We start from the raw sequence: 21,897 nt of genomic DNA on the forward strand, positions 1-21,897 counted from the left end.
AGCCAATTTCTCCTTTGGCCGCCTCTCCTTCCAGTTCTCTGCTGCCATTGACTGGAACGAACTACAAAAATCTCTGAAACTGGAAACACTTATCTCCCTCACTAGCTTTAAGCACCAGCTGTCAGAGCAGCTCACAGATCACTGCACCTGTACKTAGCCCATCTATAAATAGCCCAAACKACTACCTCTTCCCCTACTGTATTTATTTATTTTGCTCCTTTGCACCCCAGTATTTCTACTTTGCACACTCATCTACTGTCAAATCTACCATTCCAGTGTTTTAATTGCTATATTGTATTTACTTCGCCACCATGGCCTYTTTATTGCCTTTACCTCCCTTATCTCACCTCATTTGCTCACATTGTATATAGACTTATTTTTCTACTGTATTATTGACTGTATGTTTGTTTTACTCCATGTGTAACTCTGTGTTGTTATGTGTCGAACTGCTTTGCTTTATCTTGGCCAGGTCGCAGTTGTAAATGAGAACTTGTTCTCAACTTGCCTACCTGGTTAAATAAAGGTGAAAAAACCATTTTTTAATTAAACATTCGGGCAGAAAAAAGTGCAATGCTAATCGTCTGGCAGCCACAGAAGTAAATGAGCTAACAATTAAAAAGCAAGGGCTTTTTTTGCTAAATCGATGCATGGCTATCATATTTCTAATGTTTATCATAAAAAGTGTTTTGCTTAAAGTTAATCTTGCATTTTACCAGGTCTGGCAACACAGAAATGTACCGGAGAAAAATACCTACACATCAGTCAGAGCGCTGTCTGCTGATAGAATGCCAGTTCATGAATTCTCATCTCAGTGGAGAAGTGCAACTGAAGCATGAAATTAGTCTAATGCCGAGCAGAAATTACAATAACTAGCATTTTACATCTGCGTTTACAAAATCCAGCAAGATAATTCTTATGCGTTTTATCTTTTTTTCCTGCGTGAAAAACGCAGAATTCTGCATGAACGCAACCCCTAAATTGAACTTGCTAATTAATCTAAGTAAGTGGCTGAATTAACAAGGTGACGGGGCATCATATTGTGTTAGCTTTCTGGATGAGTTATTTGTACAGCTGCCACTATCTTGAATTCCTTACATTTTTCCTCCTCTCAGCCTGTCTGCTCCTCCCCAATCCTCTCAGAGCAGGCAGGCCCATTGCGACTCCAGACAGACACAACTTGTAGCCTACACATGCAGCTCCAGAGCATGCGTCCAAACTTTGTTAATTTGCACAATGTCTCTCGTTCACATTCGCATGTAAATGTCCAAACTCACCAAAAATGACATTTGGTAGCTCCTACCTATATACAGTATGTATAACTTTATGAACTGGATTGCCTGTCTTTACAATTAGTTGATTTTTGTTTGCTCTCGTTAGCATACTTAGCTAGCAACCTCCATTGAAATGTGCTATTACTTGTGATAATTTTGTTAGAGTTCTGTTAATAGACACCCAATTGACTTTTTTTCTCGTTTTTTTGGCGACCCCTTGTCTGCTAAGCCGGTAATACCGTATATCCAAGTATGAGAGTAGGACAATATGACGATAAGAAAGTCTGGATACCGCCCAACCCTAGTTAGAGAGCACATTATGTTTGTAATGGGAATATTTAAGATGAATAAAGTGTATATCCAGTTAAGAGTGATCAGTGCAACGTTCTGTTTGTGCAAGGTTGTTGGTCGCCAGACTTGTTGTGGATTTTTCTCATATCAGTTGATAGTGTTTGATGTCAGACATGGCCGAGGACACACTGATAATTTGTATTGGTGACAATCACTGTGTGATTCTGTAGCAGCTGACAGTCACTGCCTGGTATTGTATTTGTTGTGTGGTGAGGTAAGGATAGCTTATATTAAGCAGTGTAGGGTTGTGTGTGAGTGAGAGTTGAAGATGTACACGCTGGATTGTTATGATGGGCCTCCACAGCTCTTGTGGCAGCCAGGCAAATATGTGACTGAGGGTTGGACTGTAGTGATCCACTCTGTCTATCCGTCCGTCTGTCCATCTGACGCACACAGTGTGTCCCTTCCTCTCTACTATACATAACTATGTCTTTTTTACCTTAAGAATTTTTTTTCTTCCTGAGAACGACTAAATCCCGACTAAATTTATTGTATTTAGTTGTGTAACAGTTTCAACAATATGTTGTTGTCAGATATCCATCAAGGTAGATTATCCCATACTTATACCATCGCACTGTTGAACACTCGTTTCTGATTGGCATTCTAGAGCATGCATTATTTAAGTGATAATGCCAGAGAAGCCGGTGTTTGAAAGATATATCGGCACAGATGTTGTTAGCAAACCGTGCCAATATATCCTCCAAACAGCGGCTTCAAGGGTATTATCACTTTTATATAAGGGGTTACCAACATATTAAAAAAATGATTTACATATTCTCATTCTCATTAAAAACATTATTTTGATTATTTTATTCATACTATTTCATCCTTCCACAAGATATAGTCCTGACGCAAATCTAGAGTTGCTACCCAAGCCAGCTGATTGTTCATTCTATCGGTTCGGTTGCTAGAGACACGACCCAGTCGTTAAGTCTTTTTGTTCTGCATCTATGGACCAGTCAGTCGTTCAGCCTTTTTGTTCTGTATCTATGGACGTGACCCAGTCGTTCGTTCAAAATGTTCCATTGCCATACTGGCTGGCAACATTCTTATCCCTTGCTTGCTAGCTAGCCAACTACGACTAACTTACAGTCACGTCAAACAGTGAGCCAGAATAACAACAAAGTAGCTGCATTTGCATTTGTTTAAGCTGTTTTCTAGTGCTATTTATTTGGATACATCCATAACAATGAGCTAATGATGCACGATTTCGCCTGGCACAGAACATGTTCTCTCTCGTCAGGACATTGTTCAGAGGAGCTAGCCATCAACACCGCTAACACAATCACTTCAAACTGAAGCTGAAAAGACTGCAAACTAGCTGCACTTCGTTTCTTTTTACCAGTTTTCCATAGATTTTTCTTTGTATATATCCATAAAAATAATGCTAATTCACGATTTGGACAGGCTAAGAAAAGCTGCCTCCCGACACCTTAATTTCCATGCAACAGTTGGAGATCGAATTTGAATATTGAAACAATGTTGCAAATGTCGGAGAGACAGATAGCAAGGTTTATACAAATCTCCCCTGTTGAAAACAAAATGTTAGCCTAAAAGAAATGTGAGATAATGTCTTGATGCTTTTTATAGTGGAGATTAAGTTTATAAATTGCCTGGTTAGGCTGATGAGACAGTGGTTTGCGTAGTCAGATGGAACAGAGTAAATCGGCATTTTAACTCATAGATTTAGCTGGTGGTAACTTGTGGAATACACCATCTGGAATGCAGTTTTAACCAATCAGCATTCAAGATTAGACCCACCCTTTGTATAATTCCCTATAACGCACCGCATAGTTTAATCTTACATGTTCTATGTTTGAGCTGCTTTTGAAATAAAAAAATCGAATTGAAAACATTATTGGCATTATTTAATTTGATTTTCACAATAGCAAGCTAGGACTGATGGTTTGGTTAGCTAAACAAACAAGTCTGTTTGTTTGGTTACCAAGGCAGCTACTGTACAGTTGAAGTCAGAAGTTTACATACACTTAGATTGGAGTCATTAAAACTCGTTTTTCAACCACTCCACACATTTCTTGTTAACAAACTATAGTTTTGGCAAGTCGATTAGGACATCTACTTTGTGCATGACACAAGTCATTTTTCCAACAATTGTTTACAGACAGATTATTTCACTTATAATTCACTGTATCACAATTCCAGTGGGTCAGAAGTTTACATAGAACTGTTTGGCCATAATGACCATCGTTATGTTTGAACGAAAAAGGGGGAGGCTTGCAGGCCGAAGAACACCATCCCAACCGTGAAGCACAGGGGTTGGCAGCATCATGTTGTTTTGTGCTTTGTTGCAGGAGGGACTGGTGCACTTCACAAAATAGATGGCCTCATGAGGAAGGGAAAATATGTGGATATATTGAAGTAACATCTCAAGACATAAATCAGGATGTTAAAGCTTGGTCTCAAATGGGTCTTCCAAATGGACAATGACTCCAAACATACTTCCAAAGTTGTGGCAAAATGGCTTAAGGACAACAAAGTCAAGGTATTGGGAGTGGCCATCACAAAGCCCTGACCTCAATCCTATAAAAAATGTGTGGGCAGAACTGAAAAAGCGTGTGTGAGCGAGGAGGCCTACAAACCTGACTCCATTACACCAGCTCTGTCAGGAGGAATGGGCCAAAATTCACCCAACTTATTGTGGGAAGCTTGTGGAAGGCTACGCGAAACGTTTGACCCAAGTTAAACAATTTAAAGGCAATGCTACCAAATACTAATTGAGTGTATGTAAACTTCCGACCCACTGGGAATGTGATGAAAGAAATAAAAGCTGAAATAAATTATTCTCTCTACTATTATTCTGACATTTCACATTCTTAAAATAAAGTGGTGATCCTAACTGACCTAAGACAAGGAATTTTTACTAGGATTAAATGTCAGGAATTGTGAAAAACTGAGTTTAAATGTATTTGGCTAAGGTGTATGTAAGCTTCTGACTTCAAATATAGCTATCTAGTAAACTTGCTAGCTACTTCAATGGAGGTTGAGCACATACCTTCTTGCAAATGAACACATTTCTAGCGTCAAATGTGTTCAATTATAGCCATGGTATAAAAGGGATAATCAACTCTGGAAAATAATGCAACTCCGTGGAAGGTTAGTTCCACTCGGCTAGCACATCATAGAACACACCTTCCACGTCGTTCATTATTTTCAATAGATCGTTGATTATCCCTTACATAAAAGGTCATTGTCTGGAAATGGAAAAATGGAATGTACCTATTCATACAGTACTCCAGTCTACACACATATTTCATCAGAATGACACTCATGGCATCCCTCATGTGGATCCAATTAATGTTCTATTTTTCTTCTCTATGGAATTTTAAACCATGTTTTCAAAACAAGCATCCCATGCATGCTCCCATTGTGAAACCAGAGGCATACATCTGGCCATTGTGGGGAATGTACGTTGTGTTGCTCCACAAGCATCCTTTGTCATGGGGTGTTTTAATTAGCCCAATCCAGCAGTGGGGAAGAGAGGGACGCCTATGGTGGGTTAGCTTGGGGCACAGAACCATCTGTAGGCAGCCTTCACTAGCACTCAGAGAGATGGATGGAGCAGTGATGGGGCCAGTGGGCCACAGACCCCCGGAGATCCTGCCTCCAAGCCCTATCAGCATGAGGAAGMTAGTAAACTGGAAGATACCAGACAACATCAGATGCAGCCAGGACATTTGTTGGATTAGAGTTCACAGGGATATTTTGTGGAAAAACTCAAATCCAATAACTATTATGTTGGCTTATAACTCACGCAATTGTTCTTAAAGGGAATCAGCGTTTACCTACTTAACTATTTTATGTGTTTATGACTATTGCTTTGATACTGATAACTAAACTAACTGGTTTTACACACCAACCTAGAAACCCTTTGACTTTGTAACTGACAACCAATGAATCAACATCACTGATGCCCTCCTATCTCTATCTCTCTATCTATCTATCTCTCTCTCTCTCTCCTCCCCCAGGTATCGGCCCAGTGTTAGGTCTCATCTTCATCCCTGTGATTGGCTCAGCCAGTGACCACTGCAACAGCAGCTATGGCCGCCGTCGGCCCTTCATCTGGCTGCTGTCCCTGGGTGTCCTCCTAGCCCTCCTCATCATCCCCCATGCCGACCTGCTGGCTGCCTACTTCACCTGGGGCGGACGCACCCTAGAAGTGGCCTTCCTCATCCTCGGGGTGGGCCTGCTCGACTTCTGTGGCCAGGTGTGCTTCACGCCGCTAGAGGCGCTCCTCTCGGACCTGTACCGCGACGAGGAGGACTGCAACCAGGCCTTCGCCATGTTCTCCTTTATGGTCAGCCTCGGAGGCTGTGTGGGCTACCTGCTTCCTGCGCTAGACTGGAGCCGGGGCCTGCTGTCCGTCTACCTGGGCGGCCAGGCAGAGTGCCTCTTCTTCATGCTCATCCTCATCTTCGTGACCAGCGTGCTGATCACCATGAAGGTGTCGGAGGAGCCGCCGTGTGCTGGTGTGCCGGCCCTGGAGCCAGCTCCTCTCCTGGAGGCGGGCCACTGCAGCATTCCACGCTCCTGCTGCTACCTGCTCAAATGCAAATTGCGGCTGCTCAAGTCGGGCCCGCTGCTGTGCCTGCTGAGGACGTTCTGGTCCATGACGCCAGCCATCTACCACAGCTACTGCCACGTGCCCCAGGTAATGAGGCAGCTGTGCGTGGCACAGCTCTGCAGCTGGATGGCCGTCATGTCCTTTATGCTCTTCTACACAGACTTTGTGGGGGAGGGGCTGTACGAGGGCGTGCCCAGTGCCGCTCCCGGGACCGCCTCCAGGCAGCGCTACGACGACGGTGAGTTGTCTTTCTTCTCTGTGGATATACTGTGTGATCTATCACTTACTTTGGCGAAATGCCTCTTCATCTCTCATGTAGACAATATTTGATATTATCACATACATACTTTGGCTGGGCAAGCTCTGCTTCATTATGTCCTTGATCTTTGATGTATTCACAATCAGAGAACCCAAAGTTCTCAAACGGCCACCTCCAGTAGAGTGATTTTGTATAGAGACAGTTAGAATCCTCCCCCAACGTACTAGTGGGGCCTCAAAGTGCATACAGCCCCAGTCCAGTTCACCCTGACACTCCTGTCCTCAGTCCGCACCTTCACCACTACCACCTGGCCACTCAGCTGCTTTGCCGGCTTGGACAGCTCCCTCCGCCACAGCTGGGCCGAATGCGTGCACATTCCAATGGCACAGGTGGGAGGTAGTCAGGCAGAGGAGCAAGCTTCGGTGTTGCCATAATATTACCTAGAGTTTCCAGTCACTGTACCTTTCTCCCTGGTAATAAAGCGTGCATTAAGAGTCATTAAGAGTCTGGTTCCTAATCCCCTTGAATATTGCATAGCTTTATTGGATGAGGAGAAGATGATCAGTGTAAAAGAAGACCTTCAAACTTCAAACTGCGTTGAATCTGACTGACATAATACCCCAGACTCACAGCAGAAAAACAGAGATGAGAGAGACAAAGTGAGAGAAAAACTAATGGTGAGAGGGACAAAACGAAACCTTCTTCTCCCACACTGAGAAGTTTCCCAGGTCTGTTCTCTGTGCGTAGTGGAGCTCTGCAAGGCTTCCTGCTTCTCCCACACTGAGAAGTTTCCCAGGTCTGTTCTCTGTGCGTAGTGGAGCTCTGCAAGGCTTCATGCTTCTCCCACACTGAGAAGTTTCCCAGGTCTGTTCTCTGTGTGTAGTGGAGCTCTGCAAGGCTTCATGCTTTCCCACACTGAGAAGTTTCCCAGGTTTGTTCTCTGTGGTGTAGTGGGCTCTGCAAGGCTTCCTGCTTCTCCCACACTGAGAAGTTTCCCAGGTCTTGTTCTCTGTGTGTAGTGGAGCTCTGCAAGGCTTCATGCTTCTCCCACACTGAGAAGTTTCCCAGGTCTGTTCTCTGTGTGTAGTGGAGCTCTGCAAGGCTTCATGCTTCTCCCACATCGAGAAGTTTCCCAGGTCTGTTCTCTGTGTGTAGTGGAGCTCTTGGGCAAGGCTTCCTGCTTCTCCCACACTGAGAAGTTTCCCAGGTCTGTTCTCTGTGTGTAGTGGAGCTCTGCAAGGCTTCATGCTTCTCCCCCACCCCCATCCCTACCACCCACCCCCATCCCTCCCTCCCATGCCTGCAGGACAAGGAGGAATGTCACACTCACAGTGCATTAATGTCAAACAATCAGTGTACAAAGAGCATGTTCATTCAGGTACAGGGCAGAGGCCAAGCACAAAAGTCTGAAGCCTGACATTTATTTAAGTTATTTAAATTGTATTTATTGTATTTAAACTTTATTTAACTAGGCAAGTCAGTTAAGAACAAATTCTTATTTACAATGACGGCCTACGAAAAGGCAAAAGGCTTCCTGCGGGGGCGGGGGCTGGGATTAAAAATATAAATAAATTAAATAAAAATATAGGACAAAACACACATCACGACAAGAGAGACAACACTGCATAAAGAGAGACCTAAGACGACAATATAGCATGGCAGCAACACATGACAACACAGCATGGTAGKAACACAACATGGCAGCAGCACAACATGGTAGCAGCACAAAACAGGCTACAAACATTATTGGGCACAGACAACAGCACAAAGGGCAAGAAGGTAGAGACAACAGTACATCACGCAAAGCAGCCACAACACAGTATTTACTACAACACCCCATAATTGAGATGACCTTTTTCACCGCAATGTGGTTTATCCTCAGTGCAAATGTGATTGTATACCCTGAACTTCCAATGCTGGWTAAAGCTAGTCCACTATCTCATGCAGTGTTTGTAATGTGGGCTTGGTCCTTTGCTTTCAAACAGCTAGTCGATCCACATCCTTCTCCCATGTAACATTAGCTGCCATGTTACTGAACTTGTGTCCTATGCACTTAGGGGGGAATTCAAACCTCAGTTATGCGTGCATAAATGAAACTTAATTCCCTTTTTATGCACTTTTCTCTCTACGCATATTATTTTCTGTGAACAATTGTTTTTTATTGGGTCACAAGGGCAATCCAACCATAAAACTAAAATGACACTTTTCCCCCAATTTTTGAATCTAAATATATTGTTTAAAATTAAAATAAACAACACGCACTACACTAGAATATACACAGCAAAGTCAATTTGCTAATACAACACCATCAAGTAAGCATTTTACATCACATCCAACAGTTTAGAGAGATTTCTGAGGCGGATACTTTGCATGTTTCCAGAGTGCTAGGACTGGCTTTATTCATACAAGCAGTGGATAACTCCAACATAATTACATCCTGAAAGCATGCTAGCCATTTCCTTATATTAAGGTCATGTGGTGACAACTAGCGCTGAACAACACGTTTTTTGGCAGCAGTCAACCCAGCCAGCCAAACTTTTAGCTGTTTCTCATTCAGCTGCATACCTGTGTCATTGTTAAGCAACAGCGTAATTGGTTCAAGGGGTACAGTTTTATCAACCATGTCAGAGAGGATATACGACACTTTCCTCAAACTCATAAACCTCAGGACAATCCCATATCATATGTTTGTATGTACCAAGTGTATTGAGGTTACATAGGTCACAGTATGGGTCTGTTTTGCATGAAATCTTACAAGTGGTGTCCAGTARGATCTATGACAGAGTTTAAAATGAATGAATTGATGGTTCGGGTTCTTTGATGAGTGAAATATATTCTCCCAGACATTCTCCCAATCAATAGCCTCATCATCGACAGCCAAATCATCTACCCATGTTTTAACCATTGAGAGATCTTTCTGCTTTAATCGTTGTAAGATGAGAAGAAATAGCACACACAAAACCTCTGGACTGGAATGTAAAAATCCACTCTATCACCGGGTGCCTTCCCACACTTGTACCCCACGGAACCCCACAGGCACAAAGCGCTGACTGTAGTCTTAAGAGTATAGAAAGATTGACGACCCTTGCAAATCGAAACGAAGACAAAGTTCCTGAAAACTAAGAAGACCCTTTGAGTTGCCTAGTTAAATAAAGGTTAAATAAATCAAATAAATCCAAATATTGATCCCTTTTGCAGACCAGGCTCTAGACTAACGGTTTATTACAGGAAGTGATAGCCTTGTTATGCCATAGAGGGGTATGAAGATGCCATTTCCAGTTAACACCTACACACTTCTCAACGTTCCTACAATTCTCTATTGTGTTAGAAATGATAGGACCAAAATACAGCATGCATTTCCTATTAGATATACCAGACAATAACACATCCTGCAATCTAGTAGGTGAAACAAGTTCTTCCTCAATAGTTCTCCAAGAGACTGATGTAGACTGATCAAGATTGGTGGTAAATACAAACATTTGGTAATGCAAGTCCACCATTACACTTTTGTCGTTGTAACACCTCAAACCCAATCTTTGGATGTTTGCCATTCCAAAGGTATGTATGTATATGTTTATCAATCCTTCCCCAATAGCCTACTGGTGGAGGGATCGGGATCATCATGCTCAGGAAACGAATACGTGGCAACACATTCATCTTTATGGAAGCGACCCTAGTTTGTAAAGAAGCAGGCAACTTCTCCCAAACTGTTAAATCTCGTTCAACCTCCTTGTAAATCTTCTCATAATTACACTTCGCTAGACCATGCAGAGATGTCTCTACGCATATTCTGACTATTAATTTAAGCATGGGCAAACGCCAGTATCAGCCAGTGGCGGTCAGTGCCGTTTATGAGGCAGGACAATTAATTTTTCCCATGAGCATGGTCTTATTTCTATTACTGTCATTCATATTCCATTCACCCAGTTTAATGTAACATCGATAAGTTTAGGCTACTACATGATACTCAAATGTTCCCTAAACCCATCATGAGGTTGCTACAACCTAGCCTTTAAATTAAAGTTTACAACGTAGGTGCACACATATCGAGAGAAGTGACACATTCAATACCGCCTTGCACATGTATTCCGCCGATTCTGTGGGAAAACATTTCTTGAACGGAAGCAAACGAAACGGTGATACCTGAATACCTGAATACCTGAATTTGTACAATAGAAACTCTTGCCTGCATCTAGCTGATATAGGGTGTAATCATTAGTTCAACAGTTGCAAACAAGAGTTTCTATTGTACAAATTCAGGTATTCAGGTATCACCGTTTCGTTTGCTTCCGTTCAATAAATGTTTTTCCACAGAATCGGCGGAATGAATACACCCCTGATCACGCGCAAACACAGTTCACTTTCATAGCAGCCACATTGTATTCCTTCTCGCATCTATGCACTCTCCTCCTCTCACCTTTTCCCTTCGCTTGTGGACTTCAATGTACAACACATCAGCTGTATGTGACCAGGCGAAAAAACCTTTCTAAGCCAAACTATATCAAAACCGCTGCACACAGCCTACATCGTTGTCCCCATTTTAGCTATAGTAACGTCCTAGTCAACGTAGCTAATACAATCATGCAGTAACATTAGTGTATAGTCAGTAAGCAATTTAGCAGTTCACCGGCAGGCCCTGGTTGGAATAAATTAATAAAACCAAAAGTCCCTTTGACTTGGAAGAGTTCCAGTGTTGTGTTGGATAGTCATAACCTGCTCAACTTTTGTCTTTCTCTCTCTTTGAGTCAACTACTCACCACATTTTAGCTGTAGCTAATGCTTTCAGTAATATATTAATTCTCTGACAACATGTCAGTTCATGCTCCAAGAGTTCTGATAGGTTGGAGGACGTCCTCCGGAAGTTGTCATAATTACTGTGTAAGTCTATGGAATGGGGTGAGGACCAAGAGCCTCCTAGGTTTTGTATTGAACTTAATGTACCAAGAGGAGGACTGAATAGCTGTCCTCCGGCTACACTATGGTGCTACCTAACAGAGGGCTGTTGAGGCTACTTTGTAGACCTTCATTGCAAAGCAGTGTGTTTTAATAAATGATTTGGTAACGTGAATATATTTAGTATAGTTGTATCTAAAAAGTATATTTTTAAATGTTTTAAACATTTTATTTTTATGAAATTCAATGAGAAGGATGGTCCTCCCCTTCCTCCTCTGAAGAGCCTCTACCAGTGTCAGCTATTGATAAAAGCTAGGTAAATTAGTAATCTGTTTGGAGAAAGGGATTGTAAATACACTTAGCAATTGTTTTAGATTATTTTTCCTTATGATCCCTGAGAACGAATGTGGAACCAGTCATATGGAAGCAAACTGAAAATCAAATCAACAGGCAATGTATTACGGCCTCTATTCCACAGTGAAGTAATCTATAAATAGCTGTGCCATTGTTCAGAATTTTAATTGTATGCCCTCATAATTTGCCGGGATGAAATTTGGAGACCCAAGCTATAGACTTCTGTAGTGCCGAACCTGCCGAGTTGATTTATGTGCTTTAGAATGTTTAATTATATGCCTGGGCTTTTCTCAGTTTTATCTTACAATTTGTATCATGTTAAATATTAACCACTATCGGGAGCCACCGTCAGTAACCACATTTCATCCACAGCTTTTATGCGGGTAAAGTCATACCTTAAAAAAATATATACACAAGACAGCTGTGCTGGAAACAGGAAGTCTCGATAAAATGTTATAGATGCCAACAGATAATTTGTTCATTCAACATTATTAGGCTACAGATAAATTATGATGAATTTCACAGGGTGGTGAAAGTGCACGGTGATGAGCTTGATGCTGCTTTCCAATAAATATCTAGGGTCTTATTCTGGTGACATGATGATCAATGATTGACTGCCYTTTGACAAATAACAATAGGCAGAATAATATCCATAATAATCTCATCATGTAGACTAGCGTACCCGCACAGACTACCTGCACTGTATCTGTGAGCTGTTGGCTAGAGAGCAAGTGCCAAGACCAGAGTAGGCACATTTGTTATTTAAAGAAACATTTTTATGTAACAAGTTTAAAATGCTTTGAACTTTCGATTTTTATTCGGAACATAAAAACTTGCGTGAAAATGTACATTTTGTGTGCGCTACCTCATCTCGCACTGATTTTTATCCGCAACAAGTCCGTTTGGTGGAAACAAACCACTGGTAGGAAAATGTGAATATTTTCTTTATGCAGATAGTTTTATATTCACGTACAAATCCGTTGCCAATTGGATGGAAACCTAGCTCAATTTGTATCCTACATTTTGCATCATTCCATTCCACTCCGTTTAGCTTTCTTTCCTGTTTCTGAGGGTCGCTAGCAATAGTGGATCATATTAGACTGATGTTGTGAACATTTGGGACATGTTGCCTATTTGAATCATTATGGAACTCAGACCACACGTAGCAGCTTAAACCTGGAGCCTGGTACACGTTCACGACGACTGGACCGTTGTCATACAGTTCCATGATTAGTGAGAATTAGGGTAGATTTATAGGACTATTGTTCAACCCCTATTGTACACTTTTTTTCACCTTCCAACATGTCATAGATTGAACTTGAATATGGCAACTTTCAGGATGAATCAAACCACTGTATTTTTGATTCATCAATATAGGCATTTTTTTGTACATACTTTCTTAACCCTAACATTTGCTTTAATAATCTACGAGATCAAAGTATTTTTAAATCTACCGGTTGGTGGTGAAACAGAGACGAATATACATATATTTAGATGGCTTTCTTTCATTGATCCCTATATTCTGAACCCATTCTCTCAATGTATTTTAGTCAGTCTGTCAGCAAAATTCTAATTAAAGGTACACCGTATTTAAAGGGATGGCTTAATAAGATAAATGTACTGAAAACCCTATCGAATGAAAACGCCACGAGAAAATCTGTTGGCCAGCAAGMRGGAGGGTGTTCAGCGGTTGAATTAAATGTYTTCAGTGTGTGAAAGGTAGCCACATCTGTAGAACGCATTACGCGACTGCATTAGGTGTCTGAATACCAACTACTGAGAAGTGTGTAGGAAAGGCGTGCGTATGAAGGTGTACATTTCCTAAGTCTAAATCGGCCCCTTACAGCTAACAGTAATATCAAACCGCTTTAAATACTACAAATAAAGTCGGCTCAGGCAGCCGACCTTTCCATAGTAGTTGTAGGCCACTTATTATGTTGATTTGGAATGAAGAACCTCCCTGTGATGCCATGTAGACTAGGGAAGGTAGAACAAACTGGGTTTCAGACACAGTATTTGTGCTGTGGAGTCTGCGCCTCTTCTTTCAAATACTTGGAGTGTTTGCTCTAGCTATCAATGTTTCCTTTTTAGTGTGGCATTTGTGATCGAATCAACACAATATTAGCCACTTTCAATGCAACATACCGAAACAAAATGAACTATGCAAGACTTAGTATGCAAAACTAGCTACGCAAGAGATTTCGTTGTAGGCAGCACGCATCGGAGTAGGATTCTATTGCATTTACACACAACTCAGGCCATACTCTACACAGACCGGTGCAGCATAACCAATCAGAGCTGCAGTAGGCGTATATGCAAATAGACCATTGCCATATATGGATCTGTGCCATTTACTTTGAACTAGACTGTGATGGTAGGCCTACATTATGATCAATAGCCACAGTAGCTTGCTTGGCCACTGTTACAACGGTAAGTTAAAGCAGGTACAGCCTCAGTGTTCACAGTAAACGCGCGCTGGCGGTTGCACAGAATTTTCACAACGTTCAAGTTTGCGCTCAGCAGACCTGAAATTTGCTCACAGCCGCATTTTCTTTGAGGGAACATTGATTAGGACATTGACACATTTGTTGCTGTTTTGGCTCTGTACTCCAGCACTGGATTTGAAATGATGCATGACTAGGAGGTTAAAGTGCAGACTGTCAGCTTTAATTACAGCACTCTTTGTACATAGACCCTCCATTTTAGGGAACCAAAAGTATTGGTAAAAATGTACTTATGTGTATTAAAGTAGTAAAGGTTTCATATTTGGTTCCATATTCCTAGCACACAATGACTACATTAAGCTTGTGACTGGATGCATTAGCTTTTTTGTGTGTGTGTGTTTCAGATTATTTTGTGCCCAATAGAAACTAATGGTAAATAATGGTATTGTGTCATTTTGGAGTCACTGTTATTGTAAATAAGAATATAATATGTTTCTAGACACTTCTACATTCATGTGGATGCTATCATGATTACGGATAATCCTGAATGAATCGTGAATAATGATGAGTGAGAAAGTTAGACGCACAAATATCATACCCCCAAGACAACCTCTCACCATTACAATAACAGGGGAGGCTAGCATTTTTTTGGGGGGGGGTATGATAATTATGCATCAGAGCAGGTTAGTTCTGAAGGATTCGTTGTCATAGACATTAACCTGGCTAAAAGTTTAGCCACTTTTGTGGTACCGGTTATCCCAAATTGAACTCAGAGTTGACCAAAGTTAACTAACTCCTCAACCCTGATTCGTAGATTAGGGCTCTGATCTGTTCCGTGTGTTGATGGCATGAGCAAACCGAGAATTGAAAACACATAAAGATCCATTAATGCGCCACAGTAAAAGCAGCTATAGGTTAATATGTGGTGAAGAGGTCTGTATCTTTAAACATGATTAAAGTATTATGTGTTGTTGAGACTGTGAAATGGAACACCCCCACTAATAACTTAAATCATAAAGCCGGCTCCTACAGGGGTATTTTTTAATAGTAAGTGTCCGGATGAGGTTACTGGTCGTATTTTGCATTTGCAACCACAACCTGTTGTGGTGTTATAGTACTGTATGTTTGACCTTGTTCTTGGGTTGTGTCTGTTTGTCTATGCATGAATCTAGGACGATTAGCTAGTTAACTAACTAGAATTATAATCATGTAGAATTATTGTTCCCATAAATGTTAGGGACATAATTGATATTACATAATCTTGTATCTTAATTTGTTACCACAACTTCAATCCTGTCTTGCAGGCATCCGTATGGGCAGCCTGGGCCTGTTCCTGCAGTGTGCTACCTCTACTGTCTTCTCCCTGCTCATGAGCCGACTGGTCCGCCATTTTGGCTCGCGCCGGGTCTACCTGAGCAGCATGGTGAGCTTCACCATCTCTGCCCTGGTCATCTGTATGTCCAAGAGTGTGGTCCTGGTCACCGTGATGTCGGCTCTGACTGGCTTTGCCTATGCCACGCTGCAGACGCTGCCGTACACCCTCACCTGCCACTACCACAAGGAAATGGAGGTAAGGACAGAAAGGCACACATACATACAGTACTCTGTGGTCCCTGTACTTCCTGAGCATAGTGTACATATGAAATCATATTTGAACTGTGATACAATTCTGTTTACTCTTTTAGATACCGTAGGAGTCAACAGCCATGTATCAGGGCTGAGTAAACAGCCATGTATGTTACAATACAAACAAACGCTCACATCGTGGTCATAGTCATATCATTTTTCTCCCTCCCTCTGTACACATACCCAGTCCAGCCCTACACAAACAAACTCCCTTGCACACACTGCCTAACCCTAGACTGTGTATTGAATTTACTTATCTCTCTTTGCATTTCAGGTTTACATGCCAAAAAAGAAAACAAAAAACTTGCTTAAGTACGGGATTGTGATCAAGCAGGACTCGATCACACATTTGACAGCTGTGTCCGAGGAGGCGGGGCTGGCCCACAAACTGGGGGGCACCAACGGGCATGCCTTCTTCAGCCAAGACGGCTCAGACTACTACCCCCCTCCCCACGGCCAGAATGGGTCGTCCCACAAAGCCACGGGCCCCGAGCAGGATGAGCCAGAGGGCTACGAGAAGCGCGGCGTAGGGTTGGACTTTGCCATCCTGGATAGCACCTTCCTCCTCTCTCAGGTCTTTCCCACTCTCTTCATGGGCATGATCGTTCAGTTCACAAAGTCCGTCACTGCCTATATGGCCTCCTCCGCCATCTTCGGCATCATCGCCATCTATCTGGCCAACCACATCATCTTTGACCAAAAGGACCTCAAGAGCTGAAAAAAAACAGGAACCAAGAGTGAAGGAATGCACCCCTGGCTGCACTACCACTCCCTGCGCTTGCAACGCTCCAGTGTCTTCGCTGACCGTTGCCATGGCATTACCAATGGATTGCAATGAGGCAGCCCGTTTATACGTTTGTGTGTATGTGTGCGGCAGGAATGAAAGAAAAATGTATACCCATGACAATTGTTCCCTCCAGAATTTACTGCAGCTAGTTACTGTGTCGACAAGAGAGAGACTGTGTCTGTGTATTTAGAGTGTCTCTCACCTTGTTCCTCTCAGACACGTAGATGGCCTCTCAGAAGGGTCATTTCTCCTTCTCCTCAGGTACAGCTAGCTTCACAGCATGATCGGACTCCATCAGCCCTTAGACAACTGGAATACAGATTTATTACCATTTCACTCTCATCTATGTGAGGAGTTTGTCCATGCTATATTTTTAAAACAGTCTGCTGTTAGGGCTGGATTCAATCCGTACTGTGGAAGATCTGTGTTAAAATGTAAAGGTAATTTCCGATTAAGCCGACAGCGTTTACCGTGAATGCAGTCCGTGGGAATGCGGGAACATTGCCTATAATGTGGATCTTCCGCGATACTTCTGCAATATGGATCGAATCCAGCCCTTAGTCCAAGTCAACAGGAGATTATTGCCCACTTCTCATGCAGACTGGCCAAGAGAGAAAAATAACCAATCTGGAGAGCCCATCACCTGCTTGGGAAAGGATCTGGGCTCACATAGCTCCATGCTGCTAATGTAGGGGCATTTCTGTCTGTTTCTTATTCTCAGCCAGGTTGTGCTTGCAGTCACAATGGGTGGATTATGCATTGCTTACCGAAACGTACATGTTATCACACACGTGATAAGTCAAATGAGACCATTGGACTTGTTCGTCAAGAAACTGCAAATAGAAAAATTGGGAATGTTAAGGGTAACTGGCCCCTAGTTTTGGATGTTTTTTTGGTAATAAACAGGTTTACTGTATATATTTTGTATATGAATTCATATATTTATATTCCTATGGGAATTTCTTATGCAACCTGTTTGGGTGAGGTCATCTGTGTAACTGTGGTGTTGTTAGAATGAAGTGGCTCAATGGCATCATTGCATTTTTGTTTGAAGTCTGTCATCTCAGGATAGTCACCTCTTTTCTAGAAATTTCAGACAGTGCCATATTGTGCTATTTATTACATAATTTCTACTGCCATTATCACGTTCAATTTGAAATGACACTAGGAAAGTAAATGAGGTGAATTAACCAATGCTGTAAAAAATTCAGGTACACTTCTTTTTGGAAACTCCATTAATATTCCCATGAGCAAAATACCAAAAAGTCATACTAGCAACACTGCAGCATTACAGTGAACTGGGTTACTGAAAATAGTTTTGGTATGCAAGATGACAGTTTTTTGTGTTCTGTCATATTTTTTATGCTTTTCTCTGTGTATCGTACATCTCTTTTGAAGGTCAACATGGGTCTGTGAAAAGGTGTGTGTGTGTGTGTGTGTGTTTTTTGTTGTTGTTTGTTTTACTATCCTTGTGGGGACCAGAAGTCCTCACAAGGATAGTAAAACAAGGAACATTTGGTTAGGGTTAGAATTAGGGTTAGGAGTGAGGGTTAGGTTTAGAGTTAATGTTAAGGTTTAGGGAATCAATTGTTTGGTCCCCACAAGGATAGTAAAACAAACTTGTGTGTGTGAATTTCATAGTGCAGAGGAGAGAGCAGGGCAACATGACATGACTTTGGATGCAGTCTCTCCTGGAGTTCCAGTCACCTAACAGAATACTGCACACAAATAATAGCTATAAGCTACAGACTTTCTGTATCCCATCTGCTGCTGTACACTGTGGCCAGTGTATTAGGTACAACCATTTAGTACTGGGTCGGACACCCTCTAGAACAGCCTGAATTCTTCGGGGCATGGAAACTTCGCTCAACTGTTACCGTTGACACCAAGCAGGATTGGGCCATGGACTCATGCTGTTTACGCCAAATCCTGACACAACAGGAACTGTGATTCGTCAGACCAGGCTATGTTTRTCCACTCCTCAATTGTTCAGTGTTGGTGATCGCGTGCCCACTGGAGACGCTTCTTCATGTTTTTAGCTGATAGGAGTAGAATCCGGTGTGGTGGTCTGCTGCAATAGCCCATCCGTGACAAGGACTGACAAGTTGTACTGCGCCGTTATTTGCCTGTTTGTGACCCGCCTGTTAGCTTGCACGATTCTTGTCATTCTCCTTCGACCTTTCATCAACGAGCTGTTTTCACCCATATGACTGCTGCTAACTGGATGTTTTTTGTTTGTCGCACCATTCTCGGTAAACCCTAGACACTGGCCGGCCGTTTCTGAGATACTGGAACCGGCGCGCCTGGCACCGACGATCACACCATGCTCAAAGTCGCTTAGGTCACTCGTTTTGCCAATTCGAACGTTCAATCGAACAGTAACTGAATGCCTCGATGCCGGTCTGCCTGCTTTATATAGCAAGCCACGGCCACGTGACTCACTGTCTGTAGGAGCGAACCATTTTCATGAACAGGGTGGTGTACCTAATACACTGGCCACTGAGTGTATATTTAAATAGTAATCAAAATATTTTGTGGCCTTCAGTTATTCTTCAAAATTGGGGTTTTGTTAGTAAAACGCTTGTGTTACAATCAATATGTTATTTTATATGCATTCTGTGTATGATTTGCCTAATCTTTCTGACTTTCAATCAGAAATATGGCTGTATAATAACCAAACATAATGTAATAGCTCATTTATGCAATGATGAGATTGGCTAAATACAGTTGGCCCTATTGGATATATACTCTCATTTTGAGAATGGGGTCAAAATGAACTTGTAATATTTAATTGGCAGTTAGTGAAAGATAATACCACGTCACTCATCGTTGAAAACCAATTACTAAACAGACATGGTAACTTTTTGAAAATAGCAGATGACTTTGAGAAAATTCCCCCTGCACACAGACAAGTAAATACTTATCTGACGTACTGTAGAGCATATGGACATACTGCCAAGCCCCTTGGGAAAATAGCAGCATTTTGCAAGTGCCTCTAGAAATGTTTTTATTTTTTGGACATAACTATTTATTTATTGTTCTTTTAAAAATCATAAGCACATATTAAAGTATTTAGCATTATTTTTGTTGCATCTGTCAAAAGTGTAAAGGGCAAAAGCTATTTCTGTGAAGAAATGATAAATTATTATTTTTGTATAGATGTGAGACATCTTGCCTTCAGCGCTATAATTTATTTGAATATTCTTCCATCCCACTCGTTCATCGTGGGTTGCTTACACTCAGATAGCTTACTGATCTCAACTGCTGTCAATTTGTCCCTGTAGGATGGCAAAGTTATACTACGTATCATTATTTCATTGCGGCACTGTAAGTTGTCAGGAATCCAACTCAACTCACAAAGTTGATGATTTCCTGGTTTACCTTGCAGAATAGTACATTAATATTTAAACACATGGTTTTGTTTCGCTTTTAAGTTGTTGGTTTCATCCTGACTATTTCCTCTATGAGTTTTGGTTTTAATTAAAGGAGCAACTTTGCTGGATGTGCATGTCTTCATGATGACTAATACCTTTGCAGAGTATGGTAAACAACATTCTGTATCATTATTTATTAGTAAACAGGAAGTAGTCAATACTGTTTCTGCATCAGGATCATTTATAACCACTGTATTGTTTCTCTGTGTTGAGTTTCCCCTATATTTAGTTTTGTTGATATTTGTTAGACATACACTATATATACAAAAGTATGTGGAACACCCTTCAAATGAGTGGATTTGGCTATTTCAGCCAGACTCGTTGCTGACAGGTGTATAAAATCGAGCACACAGCCATTCAATCTCCATAGACAAACATTGGCAGTAGAATGGCCTTACTGAAGAGCTTAGTGACTTTCAATGTGGCACCGTCATAGGATGCACCTTTCCAACAAGTCAGTTTGTGAAATTTCGGCGCTGCTAGAGGTGCCCCGGTCAACTGTAAGTGCTGTTTTTGTGAAGTGGAAATGTCTAGGAGCAACAACAGCTCAGCTGCGAATTGGTAGGCCACACAAGCTCACAGAAAGTTGCACACCGGGTGCTGAAGATCGTAGCGCATAAAAATCATCTGTCCTCGGTTGCAACACTCATTACCGAGTTCCAAACTGCCTCTGGAAGCAACATCAACACAATAACTGTTCATCGGGAGCTTCATGAAATGGGTTTCCATGGCTGAGCAGCCACACACAAGCCTAAGATCACCATGTGCAATGCGTCCGCTGGAGTGGTGTAAAGCTCACTGCCATTGGACTCTGGAAATGCTTAATCACGTGCTGAATCACGCTTCACCATCTGGCAGTCCAACGGACGAATCTGGGTTTGGCGTATGCCAGGAGAATGCTATGCCCGAAGTGCATAGTGCCAACTGTAAAGATTGGTGGAGGAGGAATAATGGTCTGGAGCTGTTTTTCATGGTTCGGGCTAGACCCTTAGTTCCAGTTAAGGGAAATCTTAACGCTACAGCATTCTAGACAATTCAGTGCTAACAACTTTGTTGCAACAGTTTAGGGAAGGCCCTTTCCTGTTTCAGCATGGCAATGCCCCTGTGCACAAAGCAAGGCCATAAGAAATGGTTTGTTGAGATCGGTGTGGAAGAACTTGACTGGCCTGCACAGAGCTCTGACCTCAACCCCATCGAACACCTTTGGGATGAATTGGAACGCCGACAGCGAGCCAGGTCTAATCGCCCAACGTCAGTGCCCGACCTCACTAATGCTCTTGTGGCTGAATGGAAGCAAGTCCCCGCAGCAATGTTCCAACATCTAGTGGAAAGCCTTCCCAGAGAGTGGAGACTGTTATAGCAGCAAAGGGGGGGGGCAACTCCATATTAATGCCAATGATTTTGGAATGAGATGTTAGACAAGCAGGTGTCCACATACTTTTGGTCATGTAGTGTAAGTAACAATTGAATTTCAATAACTTAGCAACAGTGTTGTGGTCCTTTAATTATGTGTCCAAATGCCCGTGTTTAGGTTAGTTGCGTCTCAAGATAGCAAGTGCAAAGGGTCACCTTTAAGATGGCTTTGGTTAATTGACAAAACTGTTTTGTAAATATGCTGGGGTGTATAAGACTTAATCAGGTTCTATTCACATTGGTCCTATTTGCAGAGGACTGTATGATTATGAATCTGCTATTATGTCCTCAGTTTTAATTGATGCTCCAAATGTGTTGTTCTTTGTGTTTTCAGCCTTCATAAAATCATATAATATTATTTTGATTATAAATCCTCAGCTTGGGTATTGTGCAGTCACCAAATAGATTTTTTTTAATACAAATAAATGTACTGCATTGTAAAATGCTTGTCTGGGATTTTTTATGTCACTGAGAACAACTTTG

At 41.9% G+C, this 21,897-nt stretch overlaps 1 protein-coding gene across 3 annotated transcripts in view; it reads left to right on the plus strand.

The window, feature by feature from the left end:
• Nucleotides 1-20,069, plus strand: part of LOC111952313 (solute carrier family 45 member 3) — a 51,804-nt gene extending 31,735 nt beyond the window's left edge. For all 3 annotated transcript variants that reach the window (XM_023970882.2, XM_023970883.2, XM_023970884.2), the window contains 3 exons: nucleotides 5,609-6,442; nucleotides 15,459-15,724; nucleotides 16,055-20,069. In XM_023970882.2, the coding sequence (XP_023826650.1) occupies nucleotides 5,609-6,442; nucleotides 15,459-15,724; nucleotides 16,055-16,498 (1,544 nt within the window). In that variant the 3' untranslated portion in view covers nucleotides 16,499-20,069. The remainder of the gene's footprint in view (nucleotides 1-5,608; nucleotides 6,443-15,458; nucleotides 15,725-16,054) is intronic.
• Nucleotides 20,070-21,897: the final 1,828 nt, after the last annotated feature.

This window comes from Salvelinus sp. IW2-2015, linkage group LG26 (assembly GCF_002910315.2).
Source record: "Salvelinus sp. IW2-2015 linkage group LG26, ASM291031v2, whole genome shotgun sequence".
NCBI lineage: Eukaryota > Metazoa > Chordata > Actinopteri > Salmoniformes > Salmonidae > Salvelinus > Salvelinus sp. IW2-2015.